Source organism: Sciurus vulgaris, assembly GCF_902686455.1.
Source record: "Sciurus vulgaris genome assembly, chromosome: X".
Taxonomy (NCBI): domain Eukaryota; kingdom Metazoa; phylum Chordata; class Mammalia; order Rodentia; family Sciuridae; genus Sciurus; species Sciurus vulgaris.
In genome coordinates this window covers 111,365,350-111,383,739 of record NC_136471.1, presented here as the reverse complement: position 1 = coordinate 111,383,739, position 18,390 = coordinate 111,365,350, and the positions used below count along the sequence as shown (strand labels likewise).

Below are 18,390 nucleotides of genomic sequence, written 5' to 3'. Positions count from 1 at the left end.
ATATTTGGGTCTTTTTAGTTACGATATCCCAAGAAAGATATTACAGTGCTGGAAAAGATCCAGGGAGAAGCAACTAAGATGATCAAGGGGAAAGCTTATCTTTCATTCAAGGACAGACTAAAAAGGATTAGAATTTCTCAGACCAGGAAGATGAAAATGAAAAGCATTAGTGGGGGGATGTGAGGTTAAAGTCAACTCTGGGTAAATAGAAATGTATTCATTGAATTCCAGTTCACTTAATTGGGGCCATTCCTTGAGGTTAAAGGATGTAAATTCAAGAGAAATTAAAACATGCCTTGATTTATACAGATGTCAATGCATCTATGGAACTTAGTTCTAAGACAAGGTCAGGTAAAAAATTGGCAAAAGTTTAAGACACCATTGGATAAACTCACCACCAATTGATTTATAATGCACCATTAAGAAATGGTCATGAGTCCGGTATGGTACCTCATACCTGTAATACAAGTGACTTGGGAGGCTGAGGAAGGAGGATCACAAGTTCAAGACCAGCCTCAACAACTTAGCAAGACCCTGTCTCAAAATAAAAAAAATAAAAACAAGGCAGGTGAGGTGGTTCAGTGGTACTGCACCCCCGGTTCAATCCCCAGGACAAAAACAAAACAAAACAGGAAAGAAATGATCATGATGGATCTTAATTTTAAAAATGAGGCTTACTAGGTTAACTGACAAAACAACTACTGGTACCTTTACATGAGACAGAATTTTGGGCTGGTTCTGCTTACCCTATTGGTCTGACCCAATGTTATATTTCTTTATTTCTTATTCTCTTATTATGACATCTATGTTGGAACATTCTACATGTAGGTTTGGGATTCCTCAATGCTTTGGACAGTCCAGAACATAGAAGATTAATTTTCTAACTCATTAAGAAAGCAAGAGAGTCCTGGCTCTCGGCTCTGTTTGGTTTACCCATATGGGAGTATGTAACATAAAAAGGTGAAAGAAATCCTAACAGAATGCAGCAGCTGGTTAAAGGCTATTATATTGAAATTTTCATGAGTTTGACAGTAGGCCAAAAAACTACAAAATGGCAGAGAGTAGAAAAGGCAGTTGTAACAGGTTGAACATTGTTGGTGATTATTTTTTCAGTGGCAATGAAAGCTGTAATCAAATAACCTGAAAGAGATGCTGGCAGAAATAAGAGAGCCCCAAGGGAGAGGGAATATGAAAACTGTAACAATGATATATGCTCTGGACTAATAAACTAGACAAACATGTAGTTTGAAGTATCAAAATCAAGGTTCATAGCATCATATGAAAAGCTGGTGTCAGGATGTGGGCATAAACACTGCTTGATTTGCAATCTAGAGTAAAAGACGTTGTTAATGACTTCAGATCTCAAGGATGAATGCACAACTCAACAGCCAACGAGGATCCGTGCTATTGGTATGGAAACCTCCTGTTATTTAGATGATCAGTTTAGCCCAGTGTTGAAAAGGAAAAGGAAAAGCATTAAAAAAATAGCCAGAGAGGACACCTGGCTTTGCAGCTGAGAGTTTGTGATATAAACTCTTGAATGGAAGTCAAGACAAACAAGATAAGAAAGAAGAAAATCAGGGACTGGTTGAGGCAATGTTACTATAAATTTATTTTCATTGTTAGTTTTGGACCAATAAGGCATCTCAGATTATGAGTGGCATTTACCAGTGCATGAAGTCCACTGGGTCTTACTCATCACAATAATGTGCTTTAAATAGAATATTTTAGACAACAGTAATAGTTAATAATATAACACAAATGACATTAGTAATCTGCTTATTAACAATGCACATTTTATGAACATGTGTTCTCCCTATATTATAGCTTAATTTTAGAGTTAAATTTGAGAAATATAATCTCTAATTTCAAATAGATTATAATTGTGGAGAGAATTGTTCTCCATAAAGTATCAGAGAGATCTTTCAGAAATTATGTAAATTCCATGGAACTGATCACCTTAGAGGCTAAGGTCGCCATACACCCCTCTCTATTAATTTTCCTGTCTATTGTTTTATGTTTCTTACTATTGAGCCAGGAGGAATAATAGTCCTAAATTATACAGCATGATTTGAGCTCTTGAATGAAGTACTTGGAGAAGTCAGAGTGTGTTGAGAAGATGTATCTGAAGCTAAGCAATAGAAAAAAATTCCCATATATATTATACATAAATATATTTAAATAAGAGCTTATGTTAGCAATTCTAATAATGAATTTTAAAATAGGATGATAAAATTCTTGAACAAAAGTTTGGACAAGTCCATTGAAAAGACCTTAGATATCATACAAACTCCTTATTTTATAAATAAGAAAGCAGTTTATGCAGCTTAATGACTTGCCCAATACAACAGAGTCAAATAACATCAGAGCTAGGACTAGAATTTGAGTTTTCTTATTCACAGATTTATGCCCTTAACCAATAATACCAACACCAAGATCCTCAAGTACATGAAGGAGCACTGGACAAATAGGGCACGTAGCTGCTAATTCTAATGAGGGCAAGTGACTAATTTACTGGAAAAGGGGGGATTACAGCTTTTTTACAACTTGTCTCATTTTTAATTTTTTTTTTGTACCAGGGATTGAACCCAGGGGGGCTTTACCACTGCGTCACATCCCCAGCACTCTTTTGTATTTTATTTAGACACAGGGTCTCACTGAGTTGCTTAAGGCCTCACTAAGTTGCAGTGGCTGACTTTGAACTCTTGATCCTCCTGCCTTAGCCTCCTGAGCTGCTGGGATTACAGGCGTGCACCACAGTGCCTGGCTAATATTTAATTTTTGGACTGAATTAATCTTCACTTTCCCACAGCAACGTACTGGGATCTATTGTATTAGATGTAACAGGAGGGAGGAGAAGATAAATATTCAGGAAAGGACAGTGAAACTGGGAATGCGGGTGGAGATAGGAATCTCTGCTTTAAGGTGTCTCTGATTCTCAAGTGGACTTAAAACCTCAGTCACAAAAGGAAAAAATAGTCTTCATTTCAGTTTATAAAGGAATTAGATAGCTGGGTGTGGTGGCCCATGACCATAATCCTAGCTACTGTGAAGGCTGAGACAGGAGGATCTCAAGTATGAGGCCAGCCTGGGCAACTTAGGGAGACCCTGCCTCTAAAGAAAATAAAGACTGGGGATGTAGCTCAGTAGTAGAGCACTTGCCTAACATGCACTAGTCCCTGGATTCAATCCCTAGTGCCATAACCCCCAACCAAACCCCCCCCCCACACACACATACACACATACACACACACACACACGTGAACATAAAGCAATACAGTGCATGTCTAAATTAATATATTATTTAATAAAATATGATTAAAATATGTCATGTAGCAGGGCATGGTGGAGCACTTTGGTGATTTAGTAAGAACCTGACTCAAAATAAAAAAAATAAAAGATACTGGGGATGTAGCTCAGTGGTAGAGCCCCCTGAGTTCAATGCCTAATACAGTAAAAAAAAAAAAAAAAAAAAAAAAAAAAAAAAGTAATTTGGAGTCATGAAATAAATTAGATATAACCCAAGTAATAAAATTAAAGCAAAATAGGAAAATTGAAAAGGAGGATCAAGGCATATTAAAGGAGAATTTTTAAAGTTAAGAGATATCTCATCTGAAAAAATTTAATAAGACAAAGGGTAAACCATTTCCTAAAGGATATGTCTCTCCTTGAAAAGCCAAAAGAGTCCCTTCACCCCCCATTCTTCTGAGTTAACAAAATAGAAGCATGAAATCAAATTTCTTGAAAACTGTAGTAATGAAGATCTAGGACTGCTGTTATTGCTTTAGAACTGAATTATGAAGAATTGATGGGCAGTAGAAGAATAAAAACACACTTGATAAAAGATGGCAGGCTGAAAAAATGAGAACACATTTAATATTTGCAGACTCTTCGCAGAAGCAAGTTCAAAGACCTCAGTTGGTATTGAAAAGTGTTTCATGAACTCAATTAATTCTAATTGTTGTTGGGGGAGCCAATTCAAAGTTAACTTTAAGTTAGATTCCACTGCACGATTGATGAGAGACTGTTAAGGTATCATCATAACTCAATATCCTTTCTCCTCTCTCTCATCCATGTCAACCTAATGCATCATAATTCATATTTCACACATCCTTCCTTTGACTATTCCTTTGACTGACACAAATGATCCCAGCACAGTACCACTCTGATGTTGTTACTAGGTAACAAATACTGAGTGCCACATATCAAGAATGAACACCTCAGCTCTACAAATCCAGGATTGTTACTCTCTGCCTTTGGGATACATGAAGGATTCTTCTACCTTAAACAGTTTGTGTATATACAACTGCAGAAGTGTATATCTGTCTGAAGATGGCATGAGAAAAAAATCACTAAACAGGTGAATGGTTTTCTATGAAGTATTCACTTCCACATCAATACAATATCAGGAGCTTTTTGTTCTATTGTGAAAATTATGCACCCCTTCCCAAAAAAACCACACCATATATGTTGCATTAAATGAATCTTTCTTAAAAGTGGTTTTTGATTGCATCAGTAAATTTACGGTACTATTTTAGCATGAGTTTACTCTCCAAGTTTTCTAAGGAAAGAAATAGGTATCGTAGGCAAGGCTAATTATTTTAAAAATGAATTCACTTGTGAATACACAGATTAGCCACAATAAATGCTCCCTTAAGAATATGATCCTTTCGACTTACTTAATATAGTAGGGCACTTTGTTTGGTGAGATGGCTCTCTCCCAGGGACCCTGGACAGAAGCTGAAAAAGGAAAAGAGAAAAAAAAAAAAATGTCAAGGAGGTCAAATTCACCAAAAATAGAAAAGACAACATTAATCTCCAGAATTACAATTTTACACTGATATTGGTCTGTTTGCTCAGTTGCCCATGAAGACAGGATGGATTAACCTGCTGTTCTGAAATTTCTCTCCTAATCTAAGTGAAATTGAACTCATTCAGGCAAAAAGATAAATACAAAGGGATGGGGGTTTTCCACTGCTAACCCTATAGAACAGATAAGAAACTGAATGAGTAGAGAGAGAGTTTTCTCTTACACATCCCCACTGGGTATTTTTCTTGTAATACTTCCTGGTGTTGCTTCTCAATATCTTTTACTATTTGATTGACTGGGTTTTATTAGTTTACTGGTTGAAACGTCCCTTTGTGATATATTTACATTCTAAATTATTGAAGCTAAAATACTACTCATCATTCTGGTATGCTTATTTTTCTATTTGGCTTAAGAAGAATTCAAATTCATTTACCAATTGTATGTTTAATTGGTGCCTCAAAATATCAGCCGATTAGTGTGATTTTCTTGGATGAGATTACCAAAACTGATAGAATGGCACCTGATATCAGAGAGTAATAAAAGTTTCCACATATTTTCTATGGTGTACATGTTTTCATTTCTATATATGTGTAAATAAAATATGTAAATATATAAATATATAACATATATAAATGAAATATAAAAATATATAAAAATATACACATTGTGATACATGCAAATATATAAATATACATAAAGCATATATAAGCATATATATTACACATAATTTGAATTTATTTTTAATGACTTTATTGTGTATTAGTCAAATCAATCATCTTTAAACTGTTTTTTATTTATTCATAAAAATTTTTTAAGTGGTATTTCACTGAATCTTCCAGGCTGGCTTGGAACTTGCAATCCTCCTGCCTTAGCCTCCTGATTAGCTGGGATTACAGCTGTGTACCACTGTATCTGGTTTGCCTTTATTTATTTGTTTATTTTTGGTACCAGAGATTGAATCCAGGGGCAATTAACCACTGAGCCACATCTCTAGTCCTTTTTTATTTTTTATTTTGAGGTAGGGTCTTACTAAATTGCTGAGGCTGACCTTGAACTGGTGATCCTCCTGCTTCAACCTCCTGAGTTGCTGGGATTACAGGAGTATGCCACCATGCCCAGCTGCCTTTATTATCTTTTTTAAAATATTCAAGTTGCAGTGGTTTCTTTACTAAAGCTGAACTTCTAAAAATATCTTTCATATACTGTTTGATCTCATTTTTTTCTTTTTATGATAAAATAATCATGTTTAGGGGGCACTGTAACATTTCCTCAACAATAAACCCTTTCTCCTGAATCAATTTTAAGAGATGGGAGTTTTAAGAAATATAGACTATCATCAGAAATAAAAATATCAGAAGCATTCTTATTGACATATAGCAATTTGATGTGTATGTATATTTCTTTTCTGACGTTTCATCCCAATAATAACTTGAAGCACAACTGATGCTGACCATTATTTCCACCTATGAAAAGCTCCATTCTAAATTATTCTCACAGTAAATTCATTCCACAGCGTATTGAGATGTAAGAAAACGTCAAAGCTAATATATCCTTGACTACACTGTATAATATGAAAGAACAGCTTCTAATAAAAGTTAACTTTACCTACTGCCAGACAATTTAAGGGTAATGAAATTCTGGCTTCTTTGTTTTATGTATAGTAACAGAGGGCTCGAATCACCCAACCTTTAAGCAGACATGCTGCTTTGTACCTTGGAGATATGTCATTTAAATGATATAGGAATGGATATGTGTTTAGCTGCTAATTATGCTTTTTTCATTTTGGCAGATAGAAATTCTTAATATGGAGGAAAAAGATATTTAGCTGTTGCTTTGAAGTAGTCCATCACCTTCAATTTCTCTTTCCTTCTTTGTGTATTCCTTTCTTCTCTCCTCCATGCCTGCCTTTCTCATTCTCTGCCCACTCTCCTCTTGCCCTTTTTCTTCTTTAGGATATAGCTCTTCTGTCCTGATTATTTCACAGAGTAAATAAGCCCTGATTTAAGAACTTGGGTTGGATTCTTTAACCCACTTGGTCAGAGTCTGATGTTATAGAATTCTAAAAACCTCTCTGGCAGGAAGCAATGTGAATGGCCAGAAATCATAGCTCCTGGCTGCTCAATATAACTCTTTTTAAGACCATAGCATCATAACAGGAAGATGAGAACTCCAGAGCACATTTGGTCCAATCCTCACTGGCTGTGAATGGCCAGCTTATGAATGTCTAAACTGAGAAAAGAATGGCTATTCTTTCCTTAAAGGTGTCTGTGGACTGAGGCCACACAATTTTTCTCATTATCTTTTCCCAATGCTTTACCATTCTAAATGGTCCAGAAATTCTTTCTGATTCATAGGACACCAGGTATGTCCTATAGTAGCAGAAGACTCAGTTTGATTTCCTGCACTGTTCTTCAGGGCCTCTGAGAGAGAAGCAGGCTGGAAAGGTCTGTGGGCTGTGTGGCCTAAGAAGCTTTCAGATTGAAAGAAACAACATTCAAATAGATAATGAGCAAGAGATAGAAGGGAATCCATGGTGCCCAGCTGAGCTAATGACGAGGACTACACAGAGTATCTATAGTTGACTTCTCATTGTTAAACATTAAAAGTGGAAAAATCCCAATTATGAGTCAGAGGAATTATTGGAATATGCTTGAACTGAATGGTTGAAATGATTTCAAAAGATATTTCTTAAAAATTATAATTTCCAAATCAATAAGAACTTTTGAGCTTTTCCAATTGTAATTCTTAATTGTTAATCTTTTCTTCTTAAAATAAAGGAAATGTCCTTTGTCTTTATGGGTAGTTATCAAATAGATCCAATGGTGGGATTCAGTACATTTTTATTCCCTAAAAGATGTTTTTATTTTCTCCCAGGCACAGTGGCACATGCCTGTAATTTCAGCTCCTTGGGAACCTGAGGCAGGAGGATAACAAGTTCAAGCCTAGCCTAGGCAATTTCTGGAGACAGGGTCTCCAGAAACAATAAAGGGAGGCAGAGACAGTGATGGAGCTCCATAATAGAGTACACCTGGGCTCAATCCCCAGTAATGCAAAAAAATTCTTTTCCCTTTTGACTGACACTTTATAAATTCACCCAAGCAACTGCTTTGCAGTCATCATTTAAAACCTGAAATTTTATACTCAAAAATGTCCTTGATACAATAAAAAAGAGAAAAATAACAATAGCCTCCCCCATTCATTTCCTGCCCCATCACCACCACATGCACAGACATTGGACTGAACTACTTGCTTTAGAAATAACACTCTGTAGGATGATGGTTCTATGGGATTGGATTCAGTGCTCCTTCCTGAGAGATTGTTAAAGGATTGTCAGCAATTTCATTTGGGGCTACCAGATGATTGTGGTCTTGCATCTATTCAAAAGTTGATCAGATATGTGGTAACTCTTATAAGTGTGCCCCAGAATTATCATTTCATTTCTTGCAGTAATGCCTATGCCAACAACAGCTGTTTCTTATCTTACTGAACCAGTGGAAGCTTGCCATCCTTCACAAAGCTAGCCTACGTAATAGGCACACACATCTTTTATGCCTGATGTGTACATTTTTAGTAGCCCATCAAAAGCAGATTTATTGGCAAATAGTTTTTATATGACACTAGGCTATCCTTCGGTATTTTCTTATACAGATGTTTCTACAACCACTACGTGTAATTCCAGTGCGGCTTTGTGATTCAGATTCTCAAGTGTAAAAATCATTCATTATCATACAGCACCAGAACCATGGGGTATTGCCTACTGAATTTAAATAGTAAGCTACACATGAATTTATTTATTCCAAAATCAACCTCTGAATTTCCCCTTGTGTTACAGATACAGTATGTTATTAAGAGCAAGAAAGGGTAGCAATTCTACCTTCAAATGTTTTCATTCCTTGAGGTGACAGGATTCAATATTGTGTCCAAGGTGGTTTTGAAAATCACAAATACAGGCCATGCTATCAAGAGGAAGTTCTGATTTCAACCATTTTTTTTAATGCATGATGAACAGAATGTGCCAAGTGATGCACCCCAGTGTTAAGCCATATTTTAATCAACACAGAGGCCTAACCAGAAAATTAAAAAGAATGCTAATGTTATTTAAACCATGCCAAAAGAGCACTCTCTGGAATTCCAACCCAAATGCATTCATTAATCTTTCTACTTTTCTTGTATTTGGTGGACTTGGAACTTGATAACATAGTTGGGTCAAGAAAAGTGGGAAAAGGACAAGGAAAATAAATAATACAGTTTTTGCTGGAGATAAAATAGAAAAACTCAACTCTGGGGTTAAGAGAAAGTAATTAGCTATCAGCCATTGGTATCTGACTCCCTGGATGTATGCAAATTTCACTTATGGTTTAACGAACTCATTCTATACTGATGCAATGAGCAATGCTTCTTAACCCTTTTGCCAACTACCTCCCCACCCCCACTTCCAGGAATTTTTAAGATATGTTTTCTTATGGCTTTACTCTCCATGAAATTTTAATATCACAGATAAACTGTATATCTGTTTACATGTTGTATGTATATGTGCTTTATGTATAAAAAAGAGTAAGATATTTTTTCATTCCCAGGAACCAATTTTTGCCCCCTTGGGGAAAATATCCTCATTGAGAAAGCTTGGTCTAGAGGAAGTTGGGCATGGAGAGGAACAAGGAGTTATTGAAAACTTCATATGTGCCTGAAATATAACCTGAACTAGCTCATTTGATATGCACAAGGACATGTGAGTTAGATATTATTTTCATTTTGTAGATGATGAACTCAGTAAGATCACATGAAGTAGCATGTCTTAAGATCCTAAGTCAGTACATAATAGAGCCTAATTTTGGTTTATTATTAAAAATAAAATCAGATGATTCAGGAAGGAGAAAACAAACTTATTGCATGTCTACTACATGCCTTGCACTGTATGCTACTTAATGTAATGATCGCAAACATATTATGAAGTTACATTAGTCCATCATTACAAGTGAAGAAATGGGGGTTCTGAAATGTTCAGGTTGTACAGCTAGTCAAGAGTGCCATCCAGGATTACAAAATGGTCTGTCAAGTTCTTGAACTTTATCATGTGTGGCATATAACAAGTACTCAATAAGTATTTGCCAAAAATTGAGAAAATAAATAAATCTTAAAAGGGACTGTAACACCATCGAGATCAAGTTCTCTATGCTATATTTGATTTCTAAATTTACCCTCTACATCATTTCCACCAAATGATTCTTCAGGAGCTGCTTGAACAACTTCATTGTCACCACATTTTGAAGGAGCTCTTTTGAATTTCCTAAAGCTTTTGTGATGATTAGAAACAGCTTTCTTTTATTCTGGTCAAAATCTGCCTCCCTATGATCTGTAATCTCCACCATCAGTCCTGTCCTAAATGTCCAAAATAAATCATCTGATCAGTTCAGAGAAGCTAATCTCAAAGAAGCTGAGACTTATTTTCACCTGATAAAGATGAAAATGGAGCTCCAATTCCTAAGAAACAAAACAATATCTAACATCATTTCACTCATTACACAACATATTTTTACAGAATGCCTCCTACGTGCTAGGCCCTAGACAAAGTGCTGGGGCTATTGCAGTAAATAAGAAAGGCACAGTTCCTAATACTTTGTATATAATTTTAGTCTCTGAGGATATTTTGAAATGAGCACACCTACTATTCCAGCATTAAAATCAACCAACTGGTATTTACTGAATATACATGTGCTAAGCCCCATACTAGATAGTTGCAGGCAAGGGTGAGGTGGGGTAAAGTGTGGTGGGGAAAGAGGTACTAACATGTTCCATGTCTTAAAGGATTTTATTATTTAAATAGCATTGGGACTAGGCACAGTGGTCCATGCCCATAACCCCAGTGGCTCAGAAGGCCGAGACAGGAGAATTGTCAGTTTGAGGCCAGTCTCAGTAACTTGGTGAGACCCTGAGAATTTAATAAGACCCTGTCTCAAAATAAAAATTAAAAATGACTGGAACTGGGGATGTGGTTCAGGGTTAAGCACCCCTGGATTCTATCTCTGGTACAAAACAAAACAAAACAAAACAAAACAAAACAAAAACAATAATAACAAACCAGGATTGGATTTAGAGGAACATATAATTATAATGCAACTGTATCAGTCAGGGTCCTGGCGCATTCAAATTGGCTGAGCAGAATTTAATAAAAGTTCTGCTCACAGAGGTGTGTGCAGAGTGTAGGGGAATTGCAAGGGATGATATCAACAACAGGGAGACTTTTTGTATGTGTATTGGGTAAAGAAGATAAATACGACAGGATCACTGGTTAGGAGACGCAGGCAGAGGGGGAATTGGGGAGTAAGCATTACAGCCTCATTCTCCATCATCCCACCATCTCCTATCAAGGGGTTCCACTGAAGCCAACCTGAAGTCAAGAGGATTAGGGGTGCTCTTCAAGCAGCCCACACAGGTCAACTTCCCAAGGCCCACAGCAACATAGGAAAACGTGGAGAGTAGATATGGAGGGGTAAAGTACAGACATTTCCTTGTGCTCCAACTGTGGCAGTAGCCTCCTCATATCTTCTACAGTTCTCCCTAACTTCTCAGCTAAGAAGCAAAGATGAGACTTATTGTCACCACTAATAGATTAATTTCTTAGTATACCACTAATAGGTTAATTTCTCCTAAGTACTATTCAGGGCACATGTTTTTTTCCCTGACTCAAAAACCTTCCAAAATATCTCTGTATATAAACTCATTTTAAATATTTTCCCTTGGCATCCAAAGCTCTTAACGTCTTAATGTCACCTCATTTATTTTCCCCAGTCCCTCCTTACATGACTCCAATGCTTCTTGTCCATGCTTTTGAAACCCCATACTCAGTAACATAGACAGTTGCTTGTATTATTCCACATCTCCTCTTCTTTAGGACAGTAGCTCCCTCTTATACACAGTTTTATGTTGCTTTTTGCATTTTAGTTACTCATGGTCAACTGTGGTTCAAAAATATTAAACAGAAAATCTCTGAAGTAAACAATGTATAAGTTTTCAATTGCTCACTGTTCTGAGTACTGTGATGAAATCTCTTGCTGAATGGATCTGTCCCTTTCACTTAGCACAATGCATGTGAGGTTCATCCGTATTACTGTGTGTATCAACAATTTATTCCTTTTAATTTTTAAGTAGTATTCCATTATATGGATGTACGAAAGCTTAGTTAGTCATTGAACTAATGGATTACATTTAGGTTGCTTCCACTATTTGGCAATCATAAATAGAGCTGTTTACATTCATGTACAGGTTTTTGTGTAAGCATAAATTTTCATTTTTCTAAGGTGAATGATTGAGAGTAGGCTTGCTGGTTTACAACAGATTTTTAATGGCTATTAATGCATAGTCCATGATTTCTTGGAGATATGTCCTCTTTAGGAACATTTAGGTTGTTTCCAGTTTTTCACTGTTATACATAAGGCCACTTGCTTGTAATCTCAGCAACTCAGGAGGCTGGGGAAGAGGATCACAGTTCAAGGCCAGCCTTAGCAACTTATAGAGAGACCCTGTCTCAAAATAAGAAATAAAAGGGCTCAGTGGTAGAGTGCCTCTGGGTTCAATTCCCAGTACCACAGGGGAAAAATAAAATAAAAAGAAGGCCACGATGAACATCTTTGTAGATAAATCTTTGCAGATAAATCTTTGCAGACATTTTTGTTAATTTTCTTAAGCAAAATTCCTAGAAGTATATTTATTTGATTAACGTCTATGAACATTTTAAAGGCCTTTTATATAAATTACACTACTACCAGCAAAAGTCTTTCTTTATTGATCCATGTCACAAAGGGAAATCCATTTTCTGCAGGTAAATGGTATTTTGTTGGTATGGTTCTCAAGGAACATTAGATATACTGCTTGATATGGTGGGTTATTTGAGAACATGCCTCTCACACCCCCTCTTCTCCTAATAGATTATAAACTCCTTGAATTTAAAAAATCATTGAGCACGTTGGCTTTCCATTTCAAAGCCCAACCCAGTATCTTGAGATCAAGTGGAATGTACAGAACATAGCTGTAGAAGAACTTGGTTTGAATCCTGACTCCATCATTACTTCATGATCCTAACCAAGTCTTTTTTTTCTCCATGAATCCTATTTTCCTTTTATGCAAAATGGAAATAATATCCTCCTCACTGAAATGCTGTCAGGATAAAATGCTAAAATCAATATGAAATTGCTTTGTAAAATGTTAATCACTATACAAATAAATCATATAACTATGAGATATTGTCTGAAAGATGATAATTATAGACTCAACCTCCCTGTTTCAATTGGGCAGTGTTTGTCTTCAGCTCTTGAATCCACTCCTCACTACTATTAGCATGCCACATAAAGTATAAAGAATGACAGAGACAAATGCCTTTGAATGCTATTTAACTGGCTGGATTTATGGTTCTTTTTTCTACATCTCTACTTCTTAGACCAATGGCATCTGCCCACAAGGTCCTTCATCAGTATGAATGATAAACAGATTAGTTTATATGTGAAAGAGTGGGAAAAGAAAGCCATAAACTATTTTATAATTAAAGAATTACTATGATAAAAAGATAAGGAAGGAGCTGGGCATGGTGGCGCATGTCTGTAATCCCAGCGATTTGGAAGGCTGAGGCAGGAGGATCATGAGTTCAAAGCCAGCCTCAGCAACTTGACAAGGCCCTAAGCAACTCAGTGAGACACTGTCTCTAAATAAATTTTTTTTTTTTTTTTTTTTTTTCGGTGCTGGGGATTGAACCCAGGGCCTTGTGCTTGTGAGGCAGGCACTCTACCAACTGAGCCATATCCCCAGCCCTTAAAATGTTTTTTAAAAAAGGGCTGGGGATGTGGTTCCGTGGTTAAGGAGCCCTGGGTTCAATCCTCAGTACTGAAAAAAAAGATAAGAAGGGGATTCTAGAGGCACATACACATGGATTAGAGGCAGGAGAGCAGAGTTGAGAGGTAGTTCTTGAGTGAATTTGGTACCCACTGGGGGGTTTTTTATTGGCAGAAAAATAAGCTGGGAGGTGAATTTAAAATAAATGACATAGTTACCTTAAAATTTGGAAGGTGGGTCTTTTCACCAAAACTCAAGTGAGAGGACAAGATCATAAGCACTAGAACGATAGATGAAGCTATGAGAATAGTTGGATTCTTTAAGAAAGGGAATGCAAAAAGAGAATTGTCTTTATATAACACATTTTCACACAATGGAATATTTTTTTTTTTTTGCGGTACTGGGGATCGAACTCAGGGCCTTGTGCTTGCGAGGCAAGCACTCTACCAGCTGAGCTATCTCCCCAGCCCAGGAATATTTTAAAAAGAAAGAAATCCTATCATTTGTGATACTATGGATGGACCTTGAAGACATGATAAGTGAAAACAGTCAGTCACAGAAGGACAAATACTGCATGATTTCACTTACAAGAGGTATCTAAAAATATTCAACCTTAGAGAAACAGAAAATGGAATGGTGGTTTCCAGGGCATATGGGGGGTGGTGTAAGGGGGGTTGTTGTTCAGAGGGTGCAAAATTCCAGTTGTGTGAGATGACTGAGTTATAGAGATCTGCTCTAAAACATAATATAGTGTTTATAGTTAATAACATGGTGCAATGCACTTAAAAATCTTAAGAAGGTCAATCTCACGTTAAGTGTTCTTACCACACCCATGCACATCAAAAGCAAAGGGACAGACAAAATATTGGGAGGCAATGGATATGCTTTATCTTGACTGTGGTGACAGCATCACAGGTTTATGCATATGTTCAAATTAATTAAATTTCATAGCTTTTTGGTATAGAAATTATACCTCAATAAAGCTACAAAAAATGAAAATAAAAGGATGGGTACTTTGTCCAACACTGGAAAAAGAAAAAGGGAAATGTACTCCAGGAGATGACTCCAAATAGTGGTAGTAATAGAACAGAGTAAAAGATAAAAACAATAGAGAAAGTAAAATAAGGTAAGAAGAAGCACACAGGCTATTTGGTGAGGTATGAGTAACTATGACTCCAAAGAACTGTGAGTGTAGAAGAGGAAGGCATTTTAGATCCCACTGGGCACTAATGACCTCAACAGGGCAATTGCACAATAGCGGTGATGTCTGGAAGTTGCAGATCTAGGTCCTGACAAAGCATTTGAGAAGTTGTGTTTGAAAAGAGGAAAATGTAGGGGGGGATATAGGTCAGTTGGTAGGGTGCTTGCCTCATATACATAAGACCCTGGGTTCAATCCCCAGCACCACAAAAAAAAAAAAAAAAAAAAAGAGGAAAATGTAGGTGGCAAGGGGCAACATCTAAGGATTATTCATCCCCCTCCCTTGCTCTTCAAATCTCTGATCTCCCATGCAGTTCAAGTCTTTACTACATTTGTAAAGGGTATTCTTTATACTATTAAATTATAATAACAACTTATTTCCACTTTTATAAAGCCATAATCAAGATTATAATACTCTTTTTAAATTTTCATGTAGTTATTGAGCCTGAATGTATATGCATAAATGCATCTGTTATTTTTCCCATTGCTATTGCTTTCTCTATGATTTCTCTTTTCTTTTGATGTAATGTATATAGTTTCTATAGCAAGAGTAGGTTTCCTGTCATTTATCTGAAAGGCCAAGTTAAATTTAACACTTTTCAAAACATTAAATTAAAATAAGAATAGTACTTTATATGTCTATGTCATATACTGAAAGTAAAGATTCGATGAAAACTTTAAGATCACTTACTAAACTTTCAAAGATGGGCAGATTTTCCATAAAGATTTCAACAGCAGAGACAGATGGGCTACATTCCAGAGGGGAAGGTCACAAGAGTGATGAATGAGACCTCTAATGTCTGCCATAGCTGTGAAAATCTTTATGGCTAACTAAAATTCCTCACGAATAACAACCTGTAAATATTATATGAGCTTTCAGACAGATAACACTGAGTTTTGAGACCACTGCACCTGGTGAATGGAATCTCACACCATGGGATTTGTCAAGAGACTGCCAAGTCATTTAGAGTATCAGGCTTACATTTGATCTAGGAAGTCAAGAGTTCATACTAAACTACTTGGCAAGGTGACTGAGTTGCGGAGATAGCTCTGTATCATATCCAGCACTACTGTCGTCTAACAACCAATATTAGACTGCAAGTTCTAAACATAACCAATATTGAGTGGTGTTACTCATGAAAGAAAGTCTCCTTCAAATTGACTTATAGAAAAACTTCAAGATCCTCATTGTGATTATTAGAAGGGTAAGAAAGAAATCAGGCCTCATAAGGTCAGATACAGGGGGATGGATGTTCACATAAATGAAGCTATGACTAACTTATGCTCATGGAATTTCTGAATAAACTTGAACAGAATTGGCTGACTTCATTATCAGAGAACTTTCCTTCAGGTAATGGTGGTTACAGTCTTTGGACCATCTGGGTTAAGTCAGATTACTAACAAGTCTGTGCAATATCCCAGGTGCCTTTAGTGTCTCTCCAGATGTGTTTTTAAAAGAAGGCAGGCAGTCAACACCATTTGCTGAATGCTCTCTGTGTGAAGGGTATTGTATTAGGCACCAGGGAAATTTCAAGGAAAGTAAAATTGGAAACCTGAGACAGTAGGGAGCAACTCAGATATTAAAAACCAAATGACTATAGATGAGATATACATCCATTTAGAAAGCAAGATGAGAAGAGTGAGAAAGAGCTAAGGATATGACAGCAATTAAGGCAATAAGAGGGGGGAGAGATTGAATTTTGGTCCTGCTATGAAAGAATGAAACATGTACATCTTAGCCATAGCTTCATGATGAGAAGAATGTACTTCTCAACCCCTTGACCTTGGGATTGCCCATGTGACTTGCTTTAGCAGATATGATATCCTCTTGTGCTCTGGTGATCTGTCCTGAGAAAGTGCCCCAGGTGGCTTCTGATCCTTCAGTGTGGGTGGGTCTCAAAACCCAACATATTTTGAGATAATCTAAACTGAACTAAGCCTGGAGGCAAACCAACCAACCTGCAGCATGAAGTGGAGCTTTCCAAGTCAAGCTTTATCTAGACCTATAAGCACAAGAATAGAAGTTTTGTATTCTCATATAACTTTTGGATGTAAGCCATCTAATTTTTTGGGGGGGGTGACTTATTTTCAGCATTAATGTGAACACAGGTGACAAAGAGATGAAGAGAAAGAAAACAGACAGGGAGAAAAAAGAAGATCAAGCAATTAAAGAAGAGAAACTAATCCCAATCTTGTCTCACATTGGTTTAGCTACTTCCTCTACCATTGACCGAAGACAAAGGGGATTATCCTTTAATCTATGTGGTTAAGACTTGTGGATTGCCACCATCTGGTTTCTGGAAACTCTTCTTTTAAAGATGATAGTGCATAATGGTTACACATGTAAACTTGAATATGTTGTTAAATTGTCCCCATCTCAGTTTTCTCTTCTGTGAAATGGAGGCATAATAGACCTCATTTCACAACGTTGCTGTCCCCATTGAACAGGTTAATTCATGTAAAATGCTTCCTCACTGTGAGGAACACAAAGTGCTCAATATCTTTTATTTATTCTTACTCCTACCCTTATCATTATCATTCATGCAGTGAGTTATCAGGATATTTTCCCATTAACTTACTGTCAATGTGAGGAATCCCAGGGTAACCAGGAAAATGAGGTGGACTCCCTATGATTCTAGAGTTAACCACCAAAGCACAGATCCAGGAAACAACTCAAGAAAATAATCCCTTTTCTTCCATTGCTAGCCATTTTAGAATTCTTCAGACAAATTTTTTTATGCAGTTCTTAGAGTACTAAAACATGAAAGAAGGCAAATCTTCCTTTTGGCATTCTGATGCTGCTGTCAAATATGAAAACCAACTGTCTTTTATCATTTTACATTAGTATTTCTTAGGATTTCAAAACAAATAGCTAAGTATTTTTAGAAAGAAATGAAAGGACATTTTAATTTCAATTTTGATTTTTAAATTAAATTCCATATTACCCAACTGATTAACTTCTTTTCTAGTTAAACTAGCATAGATGATCTTTGTCATAAGAAAATTCTGACCTGTAGTTATGCACTGTCTTGTTTAAGATACAAGCCCTGCTGCTCTTTATTTTGCCCTAAAATAGCAAGGTTCTTTGGAGTTTCTGCGTTAGGCTCCAGGAATCACTGAAGATTCAGTTCAAAAGTTTTTCTCTTCCCCTAACATCTTTATGACCTAGCCACCTTATATATTCATTATACATACATCTACTCCAGACTTACTAGATCAAGGTTTTTGAATTCATTTTTTTCTTTTGATAGCTAGCCTCGGTCAAGCTCTACAACAGGAATTTTGCTATGGTTTGGATTAGTTTATTCCATGAGGATTTGTATGTCAGAGGCTTGGTCCTCAGTGTGGCAACACTGAGGTAGTGGAACCTTTAAGAGGTGAGGCCTAGTGGGAGGTGGTTAGGTCAATGGGGGCACTGCCTTCTAAAAAGATTGAGATAGCTCTTGTGAGAACCCAGTTAGTTTCTAAGAGAGTGACTTGTTATGAAAGACCAAGCCTAACTCCTCCTTGTCTGGCTTCCTGATTTGCCATGTGATCCTACTAGCACATGTTCTTGC

At 36.6% G+C, this 18,390-nt stretch overlaps 1 protein-coding gene across 6 annotated transcripts in view; it reads right to left on the bottom strand.

Annotated features, from left to right (window-relative positions):
* DMD (dystrophin) overlaps positions 1-18,390 on the bottom strand; it is a 2,089,750-nt gene that overhangs the window by 199,609 nt on the left and 1,871,751 nt on the right. For all 6 annotated transcript variants that reach the window (XM_079122792.1, XM_079122788.1, XM_079122791.1 and 3 more), the window contains one exon: positions 4,680-4,740. In XM_079122792.1, coding sequence (XP_078978918.1) covers positions 4,680-4,740 — 61 coding nt within the window. The remainder of the gene's footprint in view (positions 1-4,679; positions 4,741-18,390) is intronic.